The sequence below is a fragment of the Onychostoma macrolepis genome, chromosome 25, assembly GCF_012432095.1.
Source record: "Onychostoma macrolepis isolate SWU-2019 chromosome 25, ASM1243209v1, whole genome shotgun sequence".
NCBI classification, from domain to species: domain Eukaryota; kingdom Metazoa; phylum Chordata; class Actinopteri; order Cypriniformes; family Cyprinidae; genus Onychostoma; species Onychostoma macrolepis.
Window position 1 is genome coordinate 10,270,330 of NC_081179.1, and position 18,869 is coordinate 10,289,198.

Consider the following 18,869-nt stretch of genomic DNA (forward strand, 5'->3'; position numbering starts at 1 on the left):
GGTTGCTTTGGCACTGTGCACCGGTGCCAAGTCCTGTTGGAAAATGAAATCTGCATCTCCATAAAGTTGGTCAGCAGCAGGAAGCAGGAAGTGCTCTAAAACTTCCTGATATACGGCTGCGTTGACCTTGGACCTCAGAAAACACAGTGGACCGACATCAGCAGATGACATGGCACCCCAAACCATCACTGACTGTGGAAACTTTACACTGGACCTCAAGCAACGTGGATTTTGTGCCTCTCCTCTTTTCCTCCAGACTCTGGGACCCTGATTTCCAAAGGAAATGCAAAATTTACTTTCATCAGAGAACATAACTTTGGACCACTAAGCAGCAGTCCAGTCCTTTTTGTCTTTAGCCCAGGCGAGACGCTTCTGACGCTGTCTGTTGTTCAAGAGTGGCTTGACACAAGGAATGCGACAGCTGAAACCCATGTCTTGCATACGTCTGTGCGTAGTGGTTCTTGAAGCACTGACTCCAGCTGCAGTCCACTCTTTGTGAATCTCCCCCACATTTTTGAATGGGTTTTTTTTTCACAATCCTCTCCAGGGTGCGGTTATCCCTATTGCTTGTACACTTTTTTCTACCACATCTTTTCCTTCCCTTCGCCTCTCTATTAATGTGCTTGGACACAGAGCTCTGTGAACAGCCAGCCTCTTTTGCAATGACCTTTTGTGTCTTGCCCTCCTTGTGCAACATGTCAATGGTCGTATTTTGGACAACTGTCAAGTCAGCAGTCTTCCCCATGATTGTGTAGCCTACAGAACTAGACTGAGAGACCATTTAAAGGCCTTTGCAGGTGTTTTGAGTTAATTAGCTGATTAGAGTGTGGCACCAGGTGTCTTCAATATTGAACCTTTTCACAATATTCTAATTTTCTGAGATACTGAATTTGGGATTTTCCTTAGTTGTCAGTTATAATCATCAAAATTAAAAGAAATAAACATTTGAAATATATCAGTCTGTGTGTAATGAATGAATATAATATACAAGTTTCACTTTTTGAATGGAATTAGTGAAATAAATCAACTTTTTGATGATATTCTAATTATATGACCAGCACCTGTATATATTTTTTACAAAGAAATAGCATCTACATTTTAATCAAATATCATTAGAAATTTATTCCAATTCTATATGTTTTCCTACAAATTATATACTCAGTTAAAAGATTTTACAAATAAAATCAAATAAAATGTTTTCATAAAAAAATAGCATCTACATTTCAATCAATTAAGAATGGATTAAATTGTTTCTCATTCTAAATGTTTTCCTACAAATTATTTACTCAGTTAAAAGTTTTTAAAAATAATTCAAATAAAATAAAATAATTGGTTCACATCCTGCACGTTTTTTATTTAATATTTTATTTATTTATTTGCTTAAACATTTTTAAAATATAAATAAAATAAAATAAAATGTTTTTATTAAGAAATAACATCTACATTTCAATCAAATTTCATTAGAAATGTATTCCAATCCTACATGTTTTCCTATAAATTATATACTTAGTTAAAAGTAAAAATAAGTAAATAAAATATAAAATAAAATAAAATGTTTTCATAAAAAGATAGCATCTACATTTCAATCAATTATGAATGGATTAAATTGTTTCTCATCCTAAATGTTTTCCTACAAATTATTTACTCAGTTAAAAGTTATTAAAATAAAATAAACACTTTAATCAAATCAGTACCTGTCCTACATATTTTCTCACAGTTAAATGTGAATAAAAAAAAAAATTCTGATAAAATAAGACAAAATAAAACCGATGCTTGATGGATAGAAACAATACTCTCCCTACATAATCTCCCACAAAACATTGTTAAATGTTGTCTTTATCCGATTATTCAAACATGTAACTAAAATGATACTAAGATAAGCTCGTAAAACGGCACTAATCCAAACCAAGGCATCAGGTTTTCGAAACAGATTTTGCTGTAAGTACCCAATGTTGACTGCGCTTCAAAATCCATCCATATATGGTCTCAGTAATTGGGCTTAAAAGCTTTCCAACTATGATCAAATGTCTCGCAAAGATTTTCTTGTGGTGACAGAATCACTCTACTGGAATTCAGCACTGAGCAGAAGGAATATGAGAATCCAATAAAAGGTGTCTGTCTGATTCCTGTTTGAACAGGACTAGGGAAAGATTATGCACGATTCTGTGTGTACATTGCTACATGTGCTGTGTTTTTGCATTTAGTCGCATTTCCAAATTTGGATGTAACCTCATATCTCTTCCACGGGGTCAAAAGGTCGCAGATTTTTCCATGAAAGCCAGCTAAATGCATGTCTGAGAGGTAAATTCAAGTACTCTTTCTCTTCGTGCCACAAATATTCATACATTCACCCTCTCTCAGGATTCAACCATGAATATTTCCCATGACCCCTGACTCCTGTCTTCTTACCACAGGCTACATGTTGTGTTTTCATGTCCTACTGACAGACAGCCAAATGAACAGCTGATAACAGACATATGAACAAAATTAATGCTAACATGAATGAGCTATTGGGGCTTTTAAAGTATTGTTGTACAGTAGTGCTACCCTAATGTACACATTTATGTCAGTAGCTGCTTAAAGCAACATACAGAAGCAGACGAGCTTGGGTTGTGATTGTATGGTCCAAAACAAGGCCAAGAGTTCATCCACACATACTGTAATTTGCATGTTGCCACAAACCACACCAGTACACCAGGACTTTGAGCATGCAAGCAAAACTGGCAGAGCTCCTGGTGAACGACACAATGAAAGAGTGATGGGAATAAAGAAAGCTGTATCGGCGTTACATGATTACATGCTAAAAAGCTGTGGCTAGCCGCTCATGGGACACAGTAGGAATTCAGCGCAGGGCGCGTCGAGCCACTTTGCTACACACACACACACACTAATACTGCATCTTCTGATATACAGTGCTAAATGGACACTATAACTTGTTAAAAATGTGAATTATACATCTTTGTAACTGTCATCAAAATTAATAAAGCCTAAACAATGTTTTCACTTCTTGTGAATTGTTATACTGAACATGAAAGCTACAGTATTTTTGCCAATATGACTTCTTAACCAAAGAATGGTTAAAAAAGAAAAAAATGGTTATAATAACATTTGTGAGTTGTTTGGAAGTAACTCGTTCAAAATAAAGTAGTAAAAAGGACTAGCAAAAGAGCGCCACCCAGAGGCAGATGTAGAGAGATGCATTCTTACCTGTATTTTACCTGCATCATTTCTTACAGTAATTTATATTAGTGATGTACGGTCCTTAAAGTTTTATTTTTATTTTTTAAATCAAATGTAAATTCTTGTGCCAGTCACATTTTCTTGGTTAAATAAATATTACTCACATTATCAGAAAAAAACAAACAAAACACAATTCTATTTTATAATTTTACATAAACAGTGTAATCAATATTGTATTTATTAAAGTATGAATCTCTTCAACTAAGTGTTTTTAAACATTTTACATTTATTCCAAGATTATAACTCAAGGCAGTAACAATTTAATCAACATATTTAATTTGTGAATTTTATTGTGTTCAGCTACTCTTTTTAATAGTTAACTTTTAAAGGTCCCATGACATGCTGCTTTTTGGATGCTTTTATATAGGCCTAAGTGGTCCCTAATACTGTATCTGAGGTCTGTTTCCCGAAATTCAGCCTTGGTGCAGAATTTCAGCCACTATGAGCCAGTCCCACAATGAGCTTTCCTTAGGACGTGCCATTCTGTGTCTGTAGCTTTAAGGATGAGAGAGGCGGGGCAAGGTGGAGGGTGGGGGTGTGGCCTTAACCAGCTTGTGCTACCATGAGCTACCATGCGCTACCATGCGCTAATGTTGACAGTGGATGTATCGCAATGGCTCGTAGACACGCAGTCATTCAAGCTTTTCAGTTTGACCCAGAATCTGATCCGGATGGAGAAGCACCGGATGAAGAAGTTGCAACTCAGCGGCTACAGCAGGACGTCTCCGAATGGTTAGTTTAAAATATTGTGTCTGGATACGGTACTTTAGTTGGTTTGTTTATGTATGCTGTTTCAGTTATTATCATGTAGCTAATGCTAGCCATAGGCTCGGATGAAGGAAATAAAAAAATACTTTCGTGTTCATTTGTACATCCAAACACTGAGCAACTGCCATGCTTCGCTCGTTTGCAAGCCATGATGTCTCTCGAGGAAAAAAAAATATTGCGCTCGCGTCGCACAGTAGTAGCTCATTTTCTCATGGGCGGGCAAAGCAGAGAAAGGGGAGGTAACCTTTCCCCGTATGACGACATAAAGGGAAGATTCCAGATTGGGCCATCTGAGCTTTCATTTTCTCAAAGGTGAAGCAGGATACTCGGGGCTCGGTTTACACCTATCGCCATTTCTAGCCACTGGGGGACCATAGTCAGGCTAGGGCAACTCATATTAATGTTAAAAAACCTCATAAAGTGAAATTCTCATGCCATGGGACCTTTAACTATTTTTGAATTTTTAGGTGCATCAGTCAAAGCATGGGAAATATTGGTCACAGATGCGGAGATTTACTTTAAATTTCACCAAGCTGATTACTCACTAAAAACTCCCACAGATCATGTTTTCATGCCATTTTCAGTCTTGTTTCAGAGTTGTTTACACTGTTAAAGAGTTGGATTCTCATGCTAAGCATGGACAAAGTTTCAAAAAACAATTTGGACGTATAACATAACATAAAATATAATGTATTTCTGTGCCAAAAATCTTACTTCCGGGTTCGTACAAGTTTCTGAGAGTTTTTTTCGATCGTAAACGAGGGTGGAACTCCTTATATGGGCATTTATCCCAGAAGAATGCGCCCGCGCACGCATAGACTAGATCGAGAGCGAGAGAGCGCCCATCAACGTGAATCATTCGGCTGCACTGCACGGGACTCGCTCGGGAAGAATGTCTCCAAAGAAGTGTGTTTTTGGTTGTGAGGGAAAGATAACCTTGTTCAGCTTCCCGAAGAACCCAGCGTTACGTAAAAAGTGGATGCAGTTTGTTTTTTCGGGGCAGCAACGGAGTTTCTCAAGTGTGTTTGTTGACGAACGTTTTATAAACAAGGCGCTGGATTTGCACATCGATACTGAAAGATCAGTCCCAGCTATCAAAGATCCCGGTCATGATTCAGAACTGCAGATGGTAAGTGAAACGGCATCAAATGTCTCTCAAGTGCTCGTCACTCTTTAACTCCGCCCACAGCATGCCTCCAGGAGCTCAGCTTTTTTCGGAGAGATTTGTAAAGCTGCAACTTTATTTTATAAATATGATCAAACTAAAGACTTTTTGGAGATATGAAGGATGCAATACTACTCTATAGGTACTCAAGATTAACATGAGATTGGGTGAAACTGTGTGTGTTATGCCCCCTTTAAAGCTGATTTATCAATGATTTATCAACGTTTGAAAACTTTCCAAACACACCATGAAACCACACTCACCCACTGGTGACAGTATCCATCTTCATGCTCTTGCCCAGGACGTCTCCGTCACTCATGTACCCTGCTGTTTCCATGCCGACGCCCTCCAGCTCCTCCACCTTCTCTGAGAGTTCAAGGCCGCAGAGGACTCCGTTGTGCGTGCAGGTCTGATGCCTGTGTGTGTGCCGCCCACATCCACCGCCATGCTGTACGAATGCGTTTCCTGAAGAGGGGGCATCACCAGCTTGAAGGCGAGGGCTTGATGAGCCCAGTCGCCATGGCAATGCAGAAGCAGGGCGGGAACTGAGGGCAAGCAAAGCCCTCCCATTGATCTCAGTAGTTACGGTGCTGTCAAAGGTCGTCTCAAGGGTGCTGGCAGGTGATAGTCAGACAGGAAAGACATGAGAAGTTAATGAGGACATTCGAATGGTGTAAACTATAGGTTTCATGGGCTATTTGCCACTTTGATACAGAAAATACAGCTCAGAAAGTAATGCATAAAAGTAAACCTTTTTATTGTATATCAAATAGTTTTGTGGACCATTTTTGGAGTTCGTCCCCATTCGCTTTCATTCAATGGAAAGCACAATAGGGTCATTCTCAAAAATGAATTTTATATTTTAAGTTTTTAATCACATTTTCAATATTTCAGCACTGACATTCTGCAAAATAGCTCCTTCTGTCTTTCACCAAAGAAAATAAAACAATAAGAGTTTGGAATGGTATGAATGGTTTATAATGGTATTTTTGGGTGTACTATCCCTTTAAGAAAACAAAGGATTTATCTTAACGCAAGCAAAAAGTAAAAGCATCACTGAGTTTCTGGCAAAATTTGGCATCCTGTCAGGACAGGGTTTCATTGGAATATTAAAACAAGCTTTTTATCCAGTATTAGCAGGCAGTAGGTGGCCCCCGGCCGATTTCACGGCCAGCTTTTGTACCCTGGAAGGCCGAGACACGCATCAAACTGATCACAGCAAAGACAAAAACCCAGCACCCCCCAAGTCAGCTCCTAATGCCAATCAAACTGTCTTCCTCAAAGCCATTTAGAGTTTAACAGTTCTAAAACCCCCAGAGATAAAAGGGTTCACACACCCGGGAACAATGGGGTGCTTTCTGAACTGTGCTGTGATCTCTGTGCCCAGTCATAATTAATGTCATGTTGTACTTCAACCCTACTGAACTGAAGTCATTTAGAGTCTGACCATGAACTAGAAAAAGTGCAGTGAGATGCAGCTACCACTAGTGGGACTGCTTTGGGTTGATTACCATAATAAAATTATTTCAACTCGTCCCTAGTTTCCACTGAAAAAGCAAAAATGGAAGTTACAAAGTGGCATTACATGACATGTTCATTAGGGACAATTTTTAAATGATTTAAAAGCAGAAATATGAAGCTTATAATTTTATAAAAGAACTTCATTTAAAACTTGTGCATTATTTGAGTTGTAAAGCTTTTACAACTAATATTAACCTCCCAGAGCCGTGTGGAACACTTTTTATGATGGATGGATGCACTTTTTTGGGCTTCAAAATCTTGACCCCCATTCACTGCCATTATAAAGCTTGGAAGAGCAGGACATTTGTTAATATAACTCTTATTGAATTTGTATGACAGAAGAAAGTCATATACATCTAGGATGGCTTGAGGGTGAGTAAATTATGGGGTAATTTTCATTTTTGGGTGAACTATCCCTTTAAGATACGTAATATTATAGATGAGTAAAACTAACTTTGACCACTTTCGGCAAGCAGAAACACACAAAATATATAATCAAAACTAAAATCATCTCAATGTTCTTACCTGTGACTGAAATGAGTCGTCCCCCGTAGACTGGACATGGTTTCTTCTAGGTTTTGCCTCAGATCAGCGATGTTTTTCACAGTACGTAGCCTCTTGGTTTCAGAGTCCTCACCTGAGGAAACCAGACTCATCACCATCACCACAGTCTGCAAACAGCTGCTACCATAACTCTAAGGCATGTCCGAACACACATATTCACACACCTAAAATGCTTGAAAAATGCAGCCAAAACCCTAAGAATCAAGGGATAATGTAAATGAAGTAACTCCAAACTCTGTATTAGCATCACAGCTCTAACTCTGCCTCTTTTGCTTGTGAAGTTAAATCTCCTAGCATTCTGTAAAAGAGCTTTTTGTTTTCTTGCACCAGTGTTAACGAATGAAACGTTAGCCAACCGCTTCTTAAAAATAAACACAGTGTATGCCATAGGTGAGCGGGGATTTGGCCACTCAGATTAACGGCTGTTTACTGATCATGAGGGGTCCACAAGGGGCTCAGGAGGAACAGAGCAGACTCACACACATTTGCACATGATGTAAAATGTGTAAAAGAATGAGTGCCATGGTAAAGTACATTCCTGCAGGCTGTAAAAACCACAAACAACCTCTTTCAGAACTGCTCAATGAAGCTAATGCTAAATCTTTGTTCACTAGGCACTACTTGAGTAAAAACAGACTAGCTTCCTCTCAAGCTGCTTAAAATATAAACTGTTTTATTCAAAAACAGCATTTAGATTGATATCGGCTTTATTTGGATGGGATGAAAGTTCATAACACAAAGCAAGGGGCGCTAACAGGCATTAGCATAAACGTCTATATTCTGTCTTTTACACTAACTGCTGTCATGCTAAGTGTTATTATCATCATTTTCGTTTAGTTAAGGTTGAAGTGCTAAAATAAATCAAATTAAAACTTTAAATCTATATAGAAGAATAAAAATGACAAAATTACTCAAACTTTTAAATGAACACAGAAAATATAAAAATAAATCTAATTAGAAAAAACATCAACAAAAACTATAATAGTATATCAGTTATCCTAAAATATCACTGTTAATAATAAAGTCAGAGAAGAACAGATTTACTCAAGCTGTTGCCTGGCAATTAATGTACATGCCAATAATTGCCAAAAGGAGGACTACAGCACCTATTAGCAAAAACATCATCTTCCACAGTCATTTTTCTCTTTTAAGACAAAAATTCCAGACTTCAGCTAAGAAAAAAGACAAGAAGAGAATTGCCGAGATGTGACTTAACAGATAGCAGAAATGCTAATATAAAAGATGCAGGTCTATTCCTCCTCTTGCTACTGTCTTTATCAATAAAAAGTGACCAACAAGCCCCATGAAATGAATAATTAAGACTTTAGGTGAGCCTCTTGGGTAACTCTTTAAAACAGATAGAGCCGTCCAACACACACATCTACTTACTTTCATGCTTCTCAAACATATCCAACATGGTTAGAAGGATCTCCTCATTAACACGAGCAATTCCATCCCACACACAAGAGTTTTGGCTCAAATGTAGCTGATATACACAGCTAAATGTGTTAACTTTCCCTTCATTCAAAACCCTTGGTTGAGTGTGTTCAGACAGCCATTTAGAAGATGTTGGAGGTCCTCCAGAACTGTCTACAGCCCTGAACCTGTCCTTTCTCCCGAGACTGGAGCAGTCGTCTGAGGTGTCCTCATAAGAACCATCTCTTGTTCCTTCTGTTCTGAGAGGAGATGCCAACTGACTATGACTTCCTGCTTGGTCCATTGAGAAGTCGATTTATTTAGGTCTGCTTCCAGTGGTGCAGGTCTTTGTCTTGGTTGCAGAAGACGACTTCACAGTGCTACTAATGTCTTGAGCTTTTTTTTTTTTTTCTGGTGGCAACGTGTCCCTGACTCTCCTACGCTTCTATTAAGATGGATAAATGGTCTGTCTGACACATTCTGAGTTGTTTTCCCAGAGAATGTGCCGATTGATTCGTGAAAGAAGCTCTTGTGACTTCGGTCCTGCCTTTTCCTTTCCTCCATGGAAAAGAGAGAGGAAATTAGAATACAGCTCTCATGTCTACACCAGCCCAGGGAACTTCCCCTGTGGAGAAGAGTTTTTCTCTCTACACAAAGTTCTGACAGACTGAGAAAGGACACACTCACACACACACATACACTCAGACACACACACACACGCTGGTAGGCCTTGGCAACTCCTTGACATCCATAGCCTTTTACATGCAGATGAGTGCTGTTTTGTTTTCTTGTTCACTCTCAGACCGGCCTGACATTGGCCTCTGAGTGCTCACTAATTCATAAATAATCAGAGACAGTAAACGACCTTGTCCAAACTAGGCATTGGAGTTACGGAGTAACTACCTAAGAGTAGCAAACACTTGTTCAGCAGAAAATGTTCAGTAGAATGATATGTTTTGAAACAGTCCCGACTGTCCCCTCTTTCAAATCTAACACTGGGATATCAGATGTATTTTAGCAAACTGTTACTGATTCACTGAAATAATTCAATACGAATCTAGTTTCAAACGATTAATTGCGATTAATCGCATCCACAATAAAAGTTTTTGTTTACATATTATATGTGTGTACAGTGTATATTTATTTTATATATATATATATATATATATATATATATATATATAAATACACACACATATAGTATATTTAGAAAATATTTGCATGTATTTACATGTATATATTAATATAAATATATTTAATATATAAACACATTTTTCTTAAATATTTACATGCATGTGTATGAATTTATATATACATAATAAATATACACAGTATACACAAACATATTATGTAAACAAAAACAGCACTATATTGTTTAACAGCACTATATGAAGCGCTTAAATTATTCACTGAATCACTAAAATGACTTTTGATGAAAAACTGAAATTAATAATTGCAATGAATTGCTAAAATACTGTAATGATTCATTATGAATCACTGAACAGATTTACTATGAATCACTAAAAAAAGATTAACTATGAAGCACTGACACAATTACCTTTGAATCGATTATTTGTGGCCTTGAGTAGCAGTTCATTTGACGTCATTTCAAATAGTTGCTGTGTTTTCAGTTGCTTGTTCTCTAGTTTTATTATTTTCAGTTTCAACATAGCTTCCCAAACACTGTTAGTCACAACTCGAGTTTAATTTGTCTTTACTGTATTTTTTTCTGTAGTGTTGTGAATGAGTACCTGTCAGGTTCTCCAGAGAAGTATGGATGGATTTGCTGCACAGGCCTGTTCGTTCTCTCCTTTCCTCCACTCCTGCCATAAGCCCAGTCTTATCAATTTCTGTTTGAGACCTACTGTATAGACTGACAGAACAACCTGCTAGTTTAGAGCCAAATAGAGCCTGATGGAGTATCTAGGATAATGCATTAAAGTTATCATAAAGGTGTCACCTGTACATGAATGGGGCGACAGTGGCCGTGTTGGGATGGTTGTATTGTTGTTGGAGCTGTGGAAGTTGTACACTGACCATATTGCTGGCTGTTGAATGGATCTGAGCACCAAGAGTGAGATCTTGGCAACTTTTCCCCTCTGGAAATGGTAAGCTAGAAGTAGAGCTGTAGTTTCTATTGTCTTTCTGCCCTTTATGCACAGACAGACCTCCTATCTTTCCATTCCGTAACCGTTCTCCCTCCGCACCACAAGGGGGCGATGCTACAGTCTTATTTGCAGCTGAAGCCTTTCCTCCCTGGCTTGGTTTAGGAATCCCACTCATAGCTGATTTGGCTTTGCTTCCTTTGGGAACAGACTTCTTAGTCTCGGGTGTAACATGTCCATCGGTTTTGGTATCTCCTTTTAGATGTTCAGGTTCTGTAACAGGAAGCTGTTTGAGCTTGTCTTTCTCTTTAGGCTTTGACTTCTCTTTAACTTTTTCGGTTGCTTTTGCCGAGGCTATTTTGGGTGCTAAAGCCCTTCCGAGCGTCAACTGTGCAATGCCCTTCAGAGCTAGCTTGGGACTTGAGCTACCAGAACTGCTGGGAGTGACAGGCCTTTGGTTTCCATGGTGGGCTTCAGGGTGTATGGGGCAAATCTGGCTTTCTTCTGGTTCTACAGCACTGACATCTTCTGTACTGACAACCTTGGAGGTTCTGGAACCCGTTTTGCTGTTGAAGAGCTTGAGTTTTTCCAGCATGGACTTCTGGGCGATCACCTTAGGCGGAACCTCAAGAGAATCAGGAGGTGGTTGTTTAACCGTGACCATGGAGGATGTAGCAGTGTGTTTTGCACTGAGCGACTTGCTTCTCCAGGGTTTAGAGGTGCTGGTGCAGCTGGGTGGAGGAATAGAAGAGCTGATTGGTCCATGATCAACCATTATGGGTGATGGTGTGGTTTTCTCTGCAAATTCAAGATGAAATATAACATTTTAGAAGGTCTTCATCACAACCGTACATGTGCTTTGCAAAATATGCAAAAAAAATTCCTCATGTGCACATCCATATTGGTGAAGACCAAGGATCTCTAATTTCCATCTCTTTCACTCTGTGAGGTTTCTGAAAGTGTACTTAATCTAAACAAATAGTATTTTTATTTAATGACAGAATTGTTAAAATATTATTTTGAAGTTTTGCTAAAATATTACAAATATTATATAATGTAAAATTACTCGGTAAATTGTAAAAAAGAAAATAAATAAATATATATATATATAAATTGTGTAATATTTAAAGGGATAATTCAGCCAAAAATGAAAATTACTCTCAGATTTCATCAAAAATATCTTAATTTGTGTTCCGAAGATGAACAGAGGTCTTATGGGTTTGGAACAACATGAGGGTGAGTATTTAATAACATCATTTTAATTTTTGAGTGAACTATCCCTTTAAGACAGGCCAAAAATAAAGATTTTTTTTTTTTAATTGCTTTGGGTCACTTTTTGGACATTTAACTGTAACAGGCAATTGGCCAAGTAGGGAGGTCAAATAGTCACTAAGGCACAGAGAAAGTGGGTCAAATCTTTCAAAGGCTAGCAAGTGCAGTCAAGCTGTTGCACATAGACATTAGCAAGTGTGATGCCCGTGGGAGTTTGAAAATATGAAAGCGTACTGGATGAAGTGCTGAGAAAAAGAAGTATGAACTATGAGAGAAACATCTGAAGTATGTGATGTGATGTATTATATTTATTTTTGATAAATATAATATTTTTAATAAAATGAATCCATACTGTTTAAAAAAGGAGACTGACTGTGAAGCATTTCTTGATATTTGGGACCGTGAAGAAATTGTTTATTAAATACAAACATAATTTCCAAGGCACAGTTGTTCATGTGACTAACAATCATTAAAGCTATTTTTCATGCTTACATTACATATTATATTAAAATCAGCATGACATGCATGAAAATGTAGCATGTGATGAAACCAAACTCTGTTCTGTTCAGTTCAATGATCTCATTCAATATTTCCCTAATTTCATCAGTGGAAAATCAATGCTATTTCCCTGTGCTGCAAAAATGGTTGTTTCCCTTGTATGTATTTTTTCATTATGAAGTTATTTACCAGCCTGTTGCATAAAAACTAAAAAAAAACATTGCTTACCTTACAGGCAGTCTGAGCAAAATTCCTAACAGTCTCATCTTCCTTGCATGACTTCCTAACTGCTCAATTTCACTGTATAAAGTTTTGTCACAATCACCGACTTTTTTCTCTCTCTCTGCTTCTTCTTCTGGTCTTGCCACAAGTACACTAATTAGAGCTGAATCAGTGAGCACTAAATGCCGCTCATCATCATCATCATCATCATCTTCATATCACAGCCAGCAGTGTGCAGCTGAGAGTCCATACAAACCACACACAGACATGTACATCTTGCATGTGTAAACAGGGAAAATGACTTTATATGGTTTTATGACTTTGGTTTGAATACAAAAATCCACATATTCTCAGTCACTCAACTATGTGACATGTTAGAGGGGTTATCACCCTAAATAACTCAAAGCTGAAGTAAACCGAGCCTGCCATAATGAAACAACAGTGGGCCAAAAATGTGTCAACAACACAGCATGCAATTACACAATCATAAAACTGTGAACGCTATGAGCAGTTACCCAACTCATAGACCGAACAAATCGAGGGCGGATGGTTTAGATCACTCATTCTGTGCTAGAAAAATGTTCAAATGAAAATACTGAAAGATTTGGGTTAAAATGTTATTGAAAAATGTCCAATAACAGATGGAAGACTGTTGTCTTCATGCTACTTTGATGGTTCTTTATGGGCCTTTTTGACCCATTTCATTTGTATGTTTTTTCTTTAAAAATACCAGTTTTATTTAAAAAATAAATAAATAAATATAGGTTTTAAATAATATATTAAAATTGTAAAAATACCAGTTTTATTTTATTTTTATAAAATATTTAATTATAAATATAAATGGTATTTTCTGAGATTTAGTTTTTTTTTTTTTTTTACCAATTTGAGCAAGGAAATGTGTAGTGTTTAAAGATCTGGGTGAAAGGTTATAGGTTTGAATCCATCAATGAGTAATTCATTGTGCTATTGAGCAAGGGACTTAGGGTCTTTTCAAGATTCTTGTAACAAATATACACATTTAATAACAGCTTTTATTAAACAACTGCTTACATACTCTTACATAAACCACATGGATAATTTCAGATTGTGTAAATGAATGCGATTAACTCACCTCTTTCATGAGCGCAGGCAGAGATTGACGGCTTTAATCGGTCACATTGGTTGAAGCTTTGGCTGCGTCTGTTGGTGTTTGAGGTTCGAGGTTTACTCTCTCCACCCGCCCTTGGAAGCCTGACAAAGAGTTCAGTCAGAACAAGCTCATCCTTTCTCTTTAAACAATAATGATTTATGCTGCAAAAACACAAGACTGGAGTGCCAATTATATAAATAAACCTCAGTGACCTTTATATAAAATCCACATCTGATCATATGAACGAGAACAAAATGACTATTGAAGGGATTCACATGCTTTTTTGGCCCTGATGACACAAGATTGGATTGTGTGGAATCACAAGATCACCAGTAGATGGAGCTGTTGTGTAGTAATATACTGGGAACACATGGAGATGTAAATCAGGCATGGTGTGATATAGAAATGTGGAAAGCTGACCTAGAGTTCTTTTTCTGAGCAACTGAGAGTTTGACAGCTTTCTGATTGGAGCCTTTCGAGGGATGACTTCAAGATCAAGGAAAAACAAAAGAGAAAGAAAAAGGGATGGACAGAAAAGAAGTGTTAAGTGTTAAGAAGAAATAACCAGTGTTGATAATTTTTACTTGAAATTAAAACAAATTTATTTAAAAATTAAAAATTATTTTTAAATAAAGCTGATAAAGTATATAATAAAATATAAATATCAGATTAAAAACTTAAAACTTAAAAAAACTGTTGCCTTGGCAATTAATCGACATAAAATCAGTTTAAGTGGCAATACTAAAATGACTAAAACTGAAATATGAAAATAAATATAAAATAAAAATAAAATAAAATAAAAATAAAAGTGACAAAAGCACAGACAAAAATAAAAGCCAATTAAAAATATTAATAAATATTATAATAGCTATTACAAAATAATACTAAAACAACACTGAAAATAACAGAACTGGGAAGTTAGAAATGGAAATGAAAGGTTACTTGTTAGAAATGTTGAGAGTGTAAAATGTTAAAAAAGCGTAGTTTACACAAAATTGCAATTTATGCAAAAAAGTCTCAAAATCAGAATTTTAATGATTTTAAAATGTAACATGTTTGCCACTTTACGTACTAAAATAAAATAAAATGAAATAAAAAAAATAAAATAGATAAATAAATAAATAGATAGATAAATAAAAAAAATTATTTAATACATTTTCCTCCATGCAAATTATTTAAAGTTGATTACTGATCATTCAGCTGCTATGGAGTCTATGTCTATGAAAAAGCAATCCAGGATATGAGCTGGAGAATAATACCTGGACTGTAGGTCTGTCTGTGGTTTCTGTGCACATGGGGAGACGGTGTAGTGTTGGTGGATGGGAGAAGGACAGGGAGAGCTACAGGGAGGACTGTGAGGAGGCAGGGCAGGACTGGAGCATCGGTGGGTCTGGTTGTTCTGGAGCAACTGAACATTGCTGGAGGCCTGTTTCAAAGTCTGCTGCTGCTGCCGGAAACGTGACAGAGTGAAGAACAAGCCTAAAATGGCCTTCAGATTGCCATTGCGGATCTCTGGTTTGGCAGAAAAAGAAAAGAATCTTGCTGACATCTTGTTTCAAATATTAATGAGCACTGGTTTAGTTAAGAGTCAGCTCACCTTCAGCGCAAAGTCCCTTTATATTCACCCCTTTAGCAGCCAGGAAGCCCAGACAGGCATCAATGTTCCCAATCTGTTTAAGAGAAAAACATGGACATACATCAAGAGCTTGCTGTCTGAAGTTAAGCCTAATAACCCGTTTTTAAATTGCGACTTTTTTAAATGTGACCCCACTATAGCTGGTTTGCGCACCACACTCAGGTGTACAGGGCATATAACCCAACAGATGGCACTCAATAGGGTAGATTTGTGGTTTACAACCCTGTGGGTCCGTCCTGCGGTGTTCCTGTGGCATTACAATGTATATCCTGACCACTGGCGAGACGACAGACTATAGCAAGCTGGTTAACACAGAGGGTTTTAAGGTCAACAAGACCTGCCATTGTCCTCACTGTGGTTGTTTCTTAAAGAGACAGTTCACCCGAAAATGAAAACAATGTCATCATTTACTCACCCTCTTTTTCAGTCATGTACACTTTTGACAGAAATGGAAGATTTTGAGTGAACAGGAACTTACTGTATAGCCTGACATATGAAATAATAGTCGTTTATTCGAACCTTATGACAAATAAAAAAAATAACAAGTCTGCATGCGTTTTTGTTGAGTATCATATTTGATAGTTTTTATGGCTCATAAACAGTGATGGGAATAACGGCATTATAAATAAACGGCGTTACTAACGGCGTTATTTTTTCAGTAACGAGTAATCAAACGAATTACTGTTTGCCCCGTTACAACGCCGTTACCATTACTGACAATAAAATGCGCCGTTACTATAATTTATTATATTATTATCATTTTATTTTTCAGTTTATCTGAATGGACAGTGTAGCTGTATTTGACATACCGTAAACTCTAGTGTGAAGGCGCACAGCTTGCCATCGCTTTGTCTCACACGCAAAGAAAGAACATTTTTCATAACATGCAGAATTGACGCGCTACATGTAAACGATATTCTTTGTTTTATTTTCCTGTCAAAATAACGGAGTTCCTTTGGAATTCTTCAGCTTTTAAGAACTGCCGGTTTCTCCGATAGTGGGCGGAATTTATGCGCAAACGACAATCTCATTGGCTGGCGCTCACCTATTATCGTCCCTGTTTTGATTTCAGCAAATCATTTCGAGCGAACGTAGACAACGTGATTAATATTCATGAACCCAGCAGCTCATTAATCCTTAGGGCGTTTTATATTGTTATTAGTAGTAGAATTCGTAGTAGTTTTGTTATCTTATCAGTATTATTTTTAGGGTTTTTTCCCCCCCTTTTTTTAATCGAAACACTAAATGACAAACAATATCTTAAGCACCACTACCAGTCCTAAGTTCAGTCAACATGACAAATAATTACTAAAGTTATATCATCATATAATGCTAAATTATCATAATATCAGATTATAATGCTTGACTGACTGATGCTAAGTGTCAGATATTTAAAAAAAAAAATTAAAAAAAAGTGCCATTTTACAAACATAAGCTTTATATATATATATAAATAATTGGTTGATACTATTTACAATAATATATTGAATTTGATCGGTGTCTCTCACATTGTCCCACAGAAATATTAAAATAGATTAGTGTACAATGTTTTATAATAATAATTTATTCTATTTAGTGTCAGTTTCATTCATTTAATAATATATAAGTTATTTGACATATTTGAACTTTTTTTTTTTTTTTAAGTAACGCAATAGTTACTTTCCCTGCTAATTAGTTACTTTTATAATGATGTAACTCAGTTACTAACTCAGTTACTATTTGTGAGAAGTAACTAGTAACTATAACTAATTACTTTTTTAAAGTAACGTGCCCAACACTGCTCATAAAGCATGATAAAGGAGAATATGGAACTCATATTCAAGAAGGAAAAAGGTCCAAACTGAGAAGGGAAAAAAAATTTTTTTTGTGCAGATATTGTTATTTATATGGCCAAAAAGTAAGATGAACTTCTGATAGCTTGAAATGTATAACAGTATAGCAGATCACTTGAAAAAACTGCATATAAATGTAACAGTTGTCACTCTGTATCTTCCAATAATGTCTTAATAAGATGACGTTTAATGCAGTTTTATGATGCATGAATGAGCAAGTAAACCGAAGTTGCTTCAGTCCAGAAAGTGTTCATCTTGAAATATTACTAACAATATAAAAGTTATTTTTATGTTTACATTACAAAAAGTAATTCATTCTCTACAGCAAAAAGCCACCTGAAGGAGGACGCAATATATTGCAATATAGAGCCCATGCCGTATGGACTACATTTTTGGTGCTTTTTCTGTCCTTTTTGGAGTTTGACAGTCCGTGGTTTGTTTCTTTTCCCAACATGCATTTTGAGTCTTACCATTTGAGAGCGACTCTCTGGGAATCCGTTGATATCGGCGATCTTCTCATTTGCTGAATGAAAAGATGAAAAAAAGGAATGGCACTGAATTAAAGTAACACCATTTTATACCTGTTGGTTTTATGAAAACATCTTCGACTTGGTGTGGTCGTCAGGCTTTTGTATGTATAACAGGAATCCTCCTCTGGCAAATGTTTATTTTATTTCATCTTAATAAAATGTTCACAACTCAGTTTGTAGCCTCATAAACCATCTACAAATTGCCCCTTTTCAGAAACTGATCTCATAAAGCAGCTTCAAAACACATTCAAAATAATAAAGGTGGTGAGTTTTGTGATGCTCATGTGTGTCCATTTCTTTCCCAGTCCTCCTCCTCTACCTCCTCATTATGGTTAGAATTACCGGTACGGTGGAGCATAATTGTAGGTTTGATGTATTAATTTTTTTCTTAAGGAAGAAAAGGGGAGGTTGTTGAATTATGGAAAATTATTTTTTATATCTTTAATCTTACCTACAACCTGAATGATTTCTGCCAACAAAACGCCATCGGCAACATCCTGTTGGAGGTCTTTAATCAGGCGTGTGTGTCCGGACTTGGCTAGGTAGTGGTTGGCCCAATCTGTATAAATCTATTCATTCAAAGAAAAATAGAAAGAGACCGAATAAGGAAAAGGCACTTAACATCTAACTCTGGGTTCATATTTTACATGGATGAAAGACAAATGCCACATCGTGGTCCATAAGCTACCATTTAAATATTAGAGTGTGGACAGGGAAATTTTCAGGAAAATTAATATAAGCAGGCTGTCAAAGAAGTCTGGAATACCAGACTGTGCATATTATTTTTTTAAATGGTTATAGCTGAAAAATTCCGACAAAAAGTGCAAAATATAATTTAATACTTCATAATGCACGGTATATACTATAGTATTTGGATAAAAAATATTTTAAAATCTACAAATAATAATAATAATAATAATAAGTAGAAGAATAAATATGTTAAATAGGTTTTACAAATATACACAAATGAT

At 36.6% G+C, this 18,869-nt stretch overlaps 1 protein-coding gene across 5 annotated transcripts in view; it reads right to left on the reverse strand.

Moving 5' to 3' along the window:
• The window catches only part of nav2b (neuron navigator 2b), a 91,880-nt gene that overhangs the window by 49,506 nt on the left and 23,505 nt on the right, over positions 1 to 18,869 (reverse strand). For 4 of the 5 annotated variants that reach the window (XM_058766618.1, XM_058766617.1, XM_058766614.1 and 1 more), the window contains 10 exons: positions 18,350 to 18,467; positions 17,839 to 17,891; positions 15,498 to 15,570; positions 15,160 to 15,412; positions 14,321 to 14,386; positions 13,883 to 14,001; positions 10,635 to 11,577; positions 10,426 to 10,547; positions 7,220 to 7,331; positions 5,437 to 5,787 (listed from right to left, as the gene is read on the reverse strand). In XM_058766618.1, coding sequence (XP_058622601.1) covers positions 5,437 to 5,787; positions 7,220 to 7,331; positions 10,426 to 10,547; positions 10,635 to 11,577; positions 13,883 to 14,001; positions 14,321 to 14,386; positions 15,160 to 15,412; positions 15,498 to 15,570; positions 17,839 to 17,891; positions 18,350 to 18,467 — 2,210 coding nt within the window. The remainder of the gene's footprint in view (positions 1 to 5,436; positions 5,788 to 7,219; positions 7,332 to 10,425; positions 10,548 to 10,634; positions 11,578 to 13,882; positions 14,002 to 14,320; positions 14,387 to 15,159; positions 15,413 to 15,497; positions 15,571 to 17,838; positions 17,892 to 18,349; positions 18,468 to 18,869) is intronic. The other variant, XM_058766616.1, reaches the window with a different exon arrangement.